Genomic DNA, 10,256 nt, shown 5'->3' with positions numbered 1-10,256 from the left:
TGTAGTTTGGCATGTTGAAGGACTGTGCTGTGCTAAGTTGATTGTAGTTTGGCATGTTGAAGGACTGTGCTGTGCTAAGTTGATTGTAGTTTGGCATGTTGAAGGACTGTGCTGTGCTAAGCTTGGAGGAGTAGATTAAGCAGGTGGCATTGAGTTTGAGGATGAGGGGAAAGAGCACCAGAGTTGGGTTTCTGTAACTAACCTGACCAGAAAGGGACCTTGCCATCAGTGGTATTGGGTGTGGGAAAAAAGAAGAGACCTGGTTACAGGGAAGCCAGCAGATAGAAATTTACCAAAGGGGGTAAATTTGGAGAGGAAGTTGATTGAAAGAGAAACCCAAGAAAAGTACAGTGATGTTACTACTGATACAGTTTACCCAGAATGGTTGAACCACAAAGAATGAAAATCTGAATGTGGTGAAGTTTGGTGCCAGGGCTTTCTGCTGCCAACAGAAATGGAGAAATTCACTGCAGCCCAGTCTTCTTCCTCAGGTGGTCAAGGTTAGAAAATGAGATGCAGCAATGCATTCTTACCACCCATGTCTGGCATCATGTTTTATATACTTAGTATAGCAACTGTTAATCACAGGGATGATAGGACTGGCAATGCCTCTGTCACCTAATGTGCTCTTATCCTTACAGCCTGGCGTACTCGGCTACTTTGAGTTCAATGGCTCGCCCCAGCCCCCTGGCTACTTGACCTTCTTCACCTCAGCATTGCACTCTTTAAAGAAAGGTAAACCTGATGTGTGTTAAGACATTGGCACTTTAGCAGAGATGTACTATTTTGATATGTTTTGGCTTATAGTATCTTTATGATTATATTTTCTAATTTGCTAGGTTCCTTTTCTCAATGTATTTTTAATAAATATCTTGTTTAATTTTCATTAACAAAGCATTGTGCTATTCCAAATATATTCTCTTGCTGGACATGGTGGCACATGCCTTTAATCCTAACACTTGGGAAGCAGAGGCAGGTGAATCTTTGTGAGTTCCAGGTCAGTCTGGTCTACCTAGTGAGAACCTGCCTAAAAATTAATTAATAAAATAATCAAATATATTCTTTATTATATTATAAAAATAGTTTGACCCTCTAATGACAAAACTATGTTCTGTGCTTTAAAATGTGTTTGTTAATGTTGTTGTCATCTGTTAAGAGTGAAGTTGACAGGGTTTGGTCTGACTCGGTGCTTACCTTAGCTACTAGCTGACTATGGCATAGCTTAGTAGGACCAGTCCTTCACAGGATGGCTTCTAAAGGTCGCAGGTACATCATGAGCCTATGCCAGTTTCGCTCCTCTCAGGTCCATGTCGTGTGTACGAATTCCATATTCTCCTCCTCTTTCCATATTGTTTTGTGTTCTCTCAAGGTCATGGCTGAGTCTGTCAGTCCTATTGGCTACATTCATTTACGCACTTGTCTCCAACTCTTCTTACCACTGGTGCTTTACCCACACCTGGACTAGACAGTGGACACTTAGCTGTTTCCAGCTTCTGTCTTCCTACTCCCATGACACCTTGATTTCAAGTGTTAGTCTTGTCTTGAAGGTAAAGTGCCCCAAACCCTCTACCTGTCAAACTCCTATTCATTCTTCATGGTCTCGCTCAAATATCACTCTTACAATTCAGTGACTAATAAGCCCCTCTCCCTATCTAAATTGAGTTCTTTGTTATTTCTCTCTACTTAACACATGCATGGATGCACTTATGAATCTAATTATAAAATAATTTGTTTAATATCTTTTAACTTTCCCATACTCAGGTTTCTGAGGGTAGGGATCATGTGTTTTTCTCCAGTGGCTGGCATGCAGCAGGGTATTTGCCAAGTGAGAGATAATGTTAATGGCTATACCATGTTACCCTGATAGATTAACCACCTGGGTTTTTTGTTTGTTTGTTTGTTTCATTTGTTTGTTTTTTGATACAGGGTCTCAGTAAGTAGCCCTGGCTGTCCTGGAACTCAGTCTGTACACCAGGCTGGCCTTGAACTCAAAGATCTCCTGCTTCTCCCTCCTGAGTGCTGGGATTAAAGGCATCACTACCAGTGTCCAGCTAAGCCATCTGTTTTTTACTGGGTGTTAGATTACTTCAGGTTTAAAAACTTATAACAGCATATCATTATTATATCAAACAGTTACTTACCATTTTAACGTGCGCATTGTGTTGGGGTTTTATGCACAGAGAATTGACTATGTTCACATTTTCTTGTCTGGGAGATAATGGGAGAGAAAAAACGGATTGTTATGTGCCTCCTGTCTACTTGAAAGACTGAGCTTCACAGCCTCAGGTGACTAAGACTTAGTGAAATTTTCCCTCTCTGCCTTATGCTCTTTTACTGAGCTCCCTCCCGATTCTCTCTTTTCATCTTGAGACAAGGTCTCACTAAGGTGTCCAGGTTGGCTTTGAACTTTAAGTTCTTATGCCTGAGCCTGTTAAACAGTTGCGATTGTAGGACTGTACCACTAGGTTTAAACTTTCAAAACAAAATACAACTTAAATAGTTTAAGAAGCACACATTCAGAGCTCTTCATGGAAGACCATAAACAAAGTTATGTATGAAAAGGAACCCAGTGATCCCTAAAAGGAAGGCAGCATTCAAATTCTTGAGCTGAAGGGGCTATTTTAGGATCATGAAAGGTCGTTTGGTTGCTTGTATTGTATGTAGCTATGCCGTGTTAGTGAGATGAGCCTTTCATCTTAAACTGTTTTTTTCATTTGGAGTTTTTCAGATGGAAAGCCTTTCCAGACACAACAGCCTTCCTTCCTTCCTTCCCCTTTCTTTCTTAAAGCTAGAACAACAACAGCAACAGAGCTTAAAGCAAAACAGAGATAAATAACATGGGGTGCTCAAGAGAGATAGAAGACTTAGAATTACTCCACAGTCATGTTGGTAGCACCTACAGTCCTGGCTACTCAGGAGTCTGAGGGTGCATGATCATTTGAGGCTGTGAAGCTCAGTCTTTCAAGTAGACAGGACCCATTCCCCAGTACAAAAAGGATACAAAAATCTGAGAGAAAAGTATAGCTTGGTGGTAGAGCCTTCCCTCTAGTTTACACAGGGACCCTGGGTTCTATTCTCAGTACATTTGAAGCAAACAAAACCAAACCGTCCAGAAGTGAATTCACACAAAATGAGTGTGCTGGGTAATTTGAAACTTTTTTCCTGATACATGTGGTCTGATTTATCTTTTCTGTGTTCCCCCACAGTGTTGTGATTCTAGCTTAAGATCCTGCTGCATACACTAGTATGTGGGAGCTGAGGTTCATGCTAATTAATTCTAGTTTACCCTACTGATGGTGACTGAGCTCCCACTTAAGCTTATTGAACCATGTTTTTTAAAGATTTATTTACTAGTTGGGAAGTGGTGGCTTTAATCCCAGCACTTGGGCGGCAGAGACAGGTTCAAGGCCAGCCTGGTCTACTAGAGCTAGTTCCAGGACGTCCAGAGCTGTTACACAGATAAACCCAGTCTTGAAAAACCAGTATTCTGCTGCATGTATGCCCGCACGTCAGAAGAGGGCACCAGATCTCATTACAGATGGTTGTGAGTCACCATGTGGTTGCTGGGAATTGAAGCCAGGTCCTCTGGAAGAGTAGCCAGTGCTCTTAATCTCTGAGCCATCTCTCCAGCACCATGAACCATTTTCTTTAGAAAAAGACACGTTTGAAATTATTTTTTTCCCTAATTCTGAAGGATTACCTAAGATGAGTCTTGCCTTGAACATCTGGATTTCTTCCCCCTTTTCTCTCTCTTGCTTGAAAGGACAGTTATTTTTCTTATTGTTAATAGTAGAAGCATGTAAGAGAAAGAGAAGCATGTGCTTACTTTCTTTTTTTAATGGGACAGTTTCAGATGTAGATTGTAGGTTACTGTCTGTCCTGTTTAGAGGCCTGGGTAAGGTGAGTTGAAGTGCATAGACTGTTGTGTAGGGAGCAGATGCTCCAGATAGATACATGTGTCTTCTCAACCTCGATGTTTTTTTTTGTGTGTGTGTGGGGGGGGGAAGCCTAGGACTCAGAAGTAGAGACTTACTCTTGATAAGCCTGTCTTAATGATTTTTTAATTGTCTTAGCTGTGGTGACACACAGCTCTAATCAGTACTCTGGAGGTAGAGATAGCAGGATCTCTGGTTTCAAGGCCAGTCTGGATTAAGTATCAAGCTTCAGCACAGCCAAGACTACATAGAGAGAGCCTGTCTCAAAATACAGACAAATGCAACCGAAATAAATAAAATAAAATTATCTTAGAAATAAGATACTGAGTTCTGACTTGCTGAGGCCTTGCTAGAGCAGAGCTCACATTTGCCTCTGGGGAGTGAGGGTAGAATTGCAAGGTCAGCTTTACCACAGCCAAACAGCTGTTGTTTGATGTCGTCTTTACACATTAGGGTAAAGGAAATTAGGGGAAGTTTGTATACTGTCTTAGCCCTGTAATTTGGTCTGCTACTCCTCTTTACTGTTTGAACTTTCTCCTTTTGCATGTCCTGTTTTTCTGAGGTTTGCTCAGCCTTGGTACTACTGTGTCAGCTATTGTAATTTGCCTGCTAACAGGTATGGGCAGGAACCTGTTGTTATATTTCTGCCCATTACTTTCCCAGTCTCCTTACTGCTAGGAAATAATGCTAACATTAGTGTCATCTATTTGATATTCATGTGTATGTATGTGTGTCATGTGTGCACAGTGCTAACAGAGACCAGAAGAGGGTCTTGGAGCCCATGGAGCTGGAGTTGTGGAGTGGTGGTTATGAGCCATCTAAAGTGAGTCCTCTGGACAAGTAATAAATACATACTTCGAACTGCCAAGCTGTCTTTCTAGCACCACTAGCATTATTTTTGATGTGGTTAAATCTTAGATTCTGAGCCAGGCATCGTGTTGCACACCTACAAATACCAGCACTTGGGAGGCAGAGGCAGAAAGAAAGATCCTAAATTGGAAGTCAGTTTAGGCTGTATTGCAAGATCTTGTCTTAAACAAACATACCCATTGACTCTTTTTCTTGATTTATTTCTTTCTGAAAATCCTATTACTAGACTTTTTAAAGAAATTTAAGTTATTTATTTAACGTTTTTCACTACTTGATTTTACTTTGTGGAACACAGTTGATATTTCCCCTTTCATTGGCTAATTTGTTGTACCATTTACAACTTTTCTCTGTCAAAGTAGTGGCTGCATTAGCCCAGACTGCAGGCTCTAGTGCTTACGGATCTGTTTTGGTGTTTTCTTTTACTCTAGATTTCTACTTTGTGCTACTATTTGATTGGTTGGTCCATTAGTTTTTGTCACACAATCTCATGTTGGCCTAGAACTTCCTTTGTAGCTAGCCCTGGCTGTCCTGGAACCCCCTCTGTAGTTCACACTGATCTTGAACTCACAGAACTCCCAAGTGCTGGGGTTAAAGGCAGTAAGCTGCCCCGCCCAACTGTGGTAACTTTTTTTTTTAAAGATTTATTTATTTATTACATACACAGTGTTCTGTTTGCACACCAGAAGAGGGCACCAGATCTCATTACAGATGGTTGTGAGCCACCATGTGGTTGCTGGGAATTGAACTCAGTATCTCTGGAAGAGCAGCCAGTGCTCTTAACCTCTGAGCCATCTCTCCAGCCCTGTGGTAATTTTTTAAAAAGAGATATGCAATGGTTTTTGTTTTTTCCAGGGCTAGGGATGGAAATCAGGGCCTTCTGTGTGCTAGGCAAGAGCTCTTCTTTCAAGAAAAATAAAAGTGTGGTTTTTTGTTTGTTTGTTGGTTGGTTGGTTTTTTCCCCACCCTTTTGGTTTTTCAAGACAGATTTCTTTGTAACTTTAGAGTCTGTCCTGGAATTAGCTCTGTAGACCAGGCTGGTCTTGAACTCACGGAGATCCACCTGTTTCTGCCTCCCGAGTACTAGGATTAAAAAGGTGTGTACCACCACAGCCTGGCATAAAAATGTTTTTTTTTTGAGACCGTCTCCATTCTGTAGTCCAGATTGACATAAAATACAGGGAAAACCTCACAAGTGCTTAGACAAGAGTCCTTACCCCTTGCAGCAAATTTTGGATTTTCATTTTATCTGATTGACAAAAAGAGATATCAGTGTGGGGAAGAGGAGAAGCAGTGAACTGGAAGCTGCCAGTGTCTCACCGTAGAATAAGATCATTAATTTTTCTTTGATTGAGTTCACCTGTATGGAAATTTGGAAGTTAGAGATGGAGGGCTGGTGCTTATTTTATAAGTCTAGGTTGTTTGTGTGTGAATAAACAATAGCGTAAAGTCTGTAGTTCTTCAGGAACTACACACCTGTTTGGAAGTGTCCAGATAAGCATAGTTTGTGCTTTTGAAAGACTATCTGCAGGAATTCTGTCACCTGACTGGCCTTAGGTGTGTCCACCTGGGTGTGCTTGTTCATCTGCTTGTAGAAGCCAGCGGTTGGTGTCAGGTATCTTCCTCAGTTGCTCTCTATCTTTTGAGACAGGGTTTCTCTCTGAACCTGGTACTCCCCAATTGTCTAGATTGGCTGGCCAGTGATCTCTAGGGATTCACCGCACCTATCATCCAGGAATTACAGACATATGTTGTAACCATGGTTGGCTTTTTTATGTGGGTACTGGGGATCTGAACTGCAGTTGTCACTCTTGTGCATCAGGCACTTTACTGACTGAGCCATCTCTTTAGACCAAGTAAGATTTGAAAGTCCTGCCACTTTTGTCCCATCGCTGCTTCTCATGCCGTGCTTTCGGATCGTAGCTTTGTGTAGAGCAGTCACTGTGACAGTCTTCCTGGAGCCCCTTCCTGTCTCTTCCTACTTTTTTCTCCCTGGTTTATCACCGTCCTGATACAAGAAACCTGATGAACTGAATTAAAATTTACACGGTACCTAAATGCTACCTTAAAATATACTGATATATTAATGTCAATAATTTTCATTCCTTTCTGTTACTTTGCATTAGCTTTATTGATCTGCAGATTCAATTGAGTATTAAAAATGGTCTGTTCAATAAGCTGAGATAGAATTGCCTGAGCCCAGGAGTTTAAGACCAGCTAAGATAACATATTGATATCCTTTTTTCTCTTAAAAAATAGTGTCTTTGTTGAACACATACAGATTTTAAAAAGTGTGTGTATGTTCAGGTACCCACAGAGGCCAGAAGAGAGTATTAAATTTCCTCGAGTTGTAGTTAGGGGTGCTGGAAATTGAGCTCTGGGCCTCTGCAAGAGCAGCAAGTGCTTGTAATCACTGAACTCTGTCTCCAGCCCCACGTGTACAGATTTTTTTTTTTGGGGGGGTTTTTCGAGACAGGGTTTCTCTGTAGCTTTGGTGCCTGTCCTGGAACTAGCTCTTGTAGACCAGGTTGGCCTCGAACTCCCAGAGATCCACCTGCCTCTGCCTCCCTAGTGCTGGGATTAAAGGCGTGCGCCACCACCGCCCGGCACATGTACAGATTTTTAAGTTGCCATTCCTTAAAGAATATGGTATAAGACCTGTATTATGTAGAGTGGGTTAAAGCACACAGGCAGATGCAAAGGTAATATGCAAATGCTGTGCTATTTTGTGTAAGGAACTCGGATACCTTAGTTGTTGGCCCCTCAGGATGACTGTACTGTTCTTTTTTTTTCTTCTGTTTCCCCAAGGCCTGGGGGATTCTGTTTTAATGGTTGTTTTTAGAAGAAACAGAGGAGGACCTTTTGATTGCAGTATAGGTCCTCTCTTCTAAGTGGTGGCACCTGGTAGAACTGAGTGGGGAACCATGGTTTGCTGATAAGTGAGTTTTTTGCACAGGAAAAATCCCTCCTCTATGTGCTTAATTGTAAATAAAGCTTCTCTTGAGTACTTAGGGGGGCTAAGATATGGTTCAGGTGGTAGAGAGCTTGCTTCACATGCGCAAAGCCTTGGCTTCGATTCTTAGCACTGTGTAAATCTTGTGTAATGGTGTGTGCATGTAGTTTCAGCACTTTGGAAGTATAGGCAGGAGTTCAAGATCATCCTTAACTACTATCTATCTATCTATCTATCTATCTATCTATCTATCTATCTATCTATCTATCTATCTAATCTATCGATTGTAAGTGTGAGGCTAGCCTAGGCTATATGAGACAGTTTCTTAATTTTTAATTTTTATTTTATGTAAACAAGTGTGCCTGATACTCACAGAGTCAGAAGTAGTTTACATTTCTAGGAGAGCATAGGAGTACTGGCAATAGTTTATACATAGGAAACAGGCATTTCTTCAATGTGTCCATTTCTTTGAAGGATTTTCATTTAATAGACTTGTTTATCATTGGAGTCTAAAGTCATCATCAGAAGTATACTGGGGCGGGGGGAGATACCAGCTACACTGGAAGAATTGTTACTCTTTAAACAGTCCTCTTATTCTCCTTTTCCCAATTAATCTAAAACCTGGGGGAAATTAAAAGCTAATGAGAATAAAATAAGAGTTGTTTCCAGGCCATACTGATTTGCCTATTGGAATGTCACTGTTTCCCAATGTAAAGAAGAAAAATTTGCCCAGAAGAGAAATTTCCCTAGAGGTAAATTGCACCTTAGTCATACTGATTAAATGTCATGTAGCTTAATCTGGTGATACTTAGTTATGAGGTAGACCGTGACATACTTATCATTAGGTGTCTGTATGCTATGTCTCTTGACACAATATTCTTCTTTGATATCCCTGAGAAATTAGCCCACATAGAGGTCTCCTGGAGGTCTAAGAGCTCTGCCTTGTTCATTTATGTCCTGTTTGTTTTGGGGGGGGATCCTTGGGTACAGTACTCCTAGCACACCAAGTGCTGTAGGCCTCTGAGACAGTTAAATCATATAAGCTGAGTTTTTAGTTAGGGTGTCACAACTCTTTCTGAAGGGGGGGTATCGTTGATGGTAATTATCCCGATGTTGGAGGGGTTCTGATGGGGAAGTTCAGGAGGCCCTGTCCTGTGTCCTTCAAAGATAGCTGGCCATTGCTAAGACTCGTTTCCTGCTGCATGAATCATCAAACTAAAATAGGTTTAATTCCTCATAGCTAGCGTTTCAAGTGTACATTAGCCACATTGAACATGCACTGTTGCCAGATACCTCCAAGTGAAAAGCCCTTGTTGAAGGATATGGTATCTCCTGAAAGTTTTTTTAGGGGTGATGTTCAAGACAGGGTTTCTCTGTGTGACTCTGGCTGTATTGGAACTTGTTCTGTAAACAAGGTTGGCTTTGAACTCAGATCCCAAGTGCTGGGATCAAAGGCCAGTGCCTGTATGCCTGGTCTTCTAGTCTATTTTCTAATGAAAGTAGCTATGTTTACTCTTTCTTCAGCATTTGAAAGGTTACTATTTTGCCTTATTTATGTGGTTCATGGCCCAAGAAGGTATGTGCTCTTCCTAATAATAAACTGAAGTTTTAATATTGAATTTGATACTTAACAAAACAGACTGAGATGAGAACATTAAGAAAGCCCCTAACAAAATCCTTGATGCAAGCATGAGAGTCCAGATTGACGTGAATGGAAACCATTGAGAATTTCACCTTTTTCATTCTCCTTGCACTCTTGGTGAGCTAAGGTGGGTGGTGACAAACATGTGTACAAGAAACAGGAAGAGTGACTGAAGTTGTCCCAGGGTATGTGGGAATTGGAGTGGGGTAGTCTGTTACTGGCAAAGAGCCCCAATCCTTTAACAGATGGCCAGGAGCTGAGACTGAAGAGTCAAAGCAAGATGGCTGACCACTCAAAGCCCACCAGACTGCACAAGCACCGGTGCCTTCTGTTGCTTCCCCTCACATCATGTCATGAAGCATATCTTATTGATCTTATTGTGCACTTAAGAGTGTCCCCGTGAGCTCTAGGGACACAGGGTCCATTACTTATCACTTACAAAAAGCACCAGACAAGCCAACTGTCTGTCCATGTATTCTACATTTTGGGCTCTGCTCCCCTTTATCTTATTAGCTATTGGCACATACCGCTGTTTCTTTACTGAGATATTCCTCCAGGAGCTTGGCACATCTGTAGTCCTCCTTGTTACCATTTGCCACTGTGTGGTTTAGAGATCTGAAACTGACTGGTGACCAAGCTAATGGACTTCATTAATTTTTTTTTTTTCAGTTTTTCAAGATAGATTTCTCTAAGAAGCCTTGGAACTATGTAGTAATAGGAGCGGCGGAGCTGTGTCCCCAGCACCCCAGCCGCTCCCCGGCTGCCTGGCTAGCTTATGCCCCGAAATAATTACACGGACACTGTATTCTTTTAAGCACTGCTTGGCCCATCTATCTAGCCTCTTCTAGGCTAATTCTCA

General features: G+C 41.5%; 1 protein-coding gene across 3 annotated transcripts in view; it reads left to right on the top strand.

Moving 5' to 3' along the window:
- Txndc11 (thioredoxin domain containing 11) overlaps positions 1 to 10,256 on the top strand; it is a 78,668-nt gene that overhangs the window by 30,402 nt on the left and 38,010 nt on the right. For 2 of the 3 annotated variants that reach the window (XM_005349318.3, XM_026780174.1), the window contains one exon: positions 642 to 735. In XM_005349318.3, the coding sequence (XP_005349375.1) occupies positions 642 to 735 (94 nt within the window). Of the gene's footprint in view, positions 1 to 641; positions 736 to 10,256 lie in introns of those variants that run through there. The other variant, XM_026780175.1, reaches the window with a different exon arrangement.

Source organism: Microtus ochrogaster, chromosome 7 (assembly GCF_000317375.1).
Source record: "Microtus ochrogaster isolate Prairie Vole_2 chromosome 7, MicOch1.0, whole genome shotgun sequence".
Classification (NCBI taxonomy): domain Eukaryota; kingdom Metazoa; phylum Chordata; class Mammalia; order Rodentia; family Cricetidae; genus Microtus; species Microtus ochrogaster.
The sequence above is the reverse complement of the archived record's forward strand: the minus strand, read 5'-3'. Positions and strand labels throughout refer to the sequence as shown.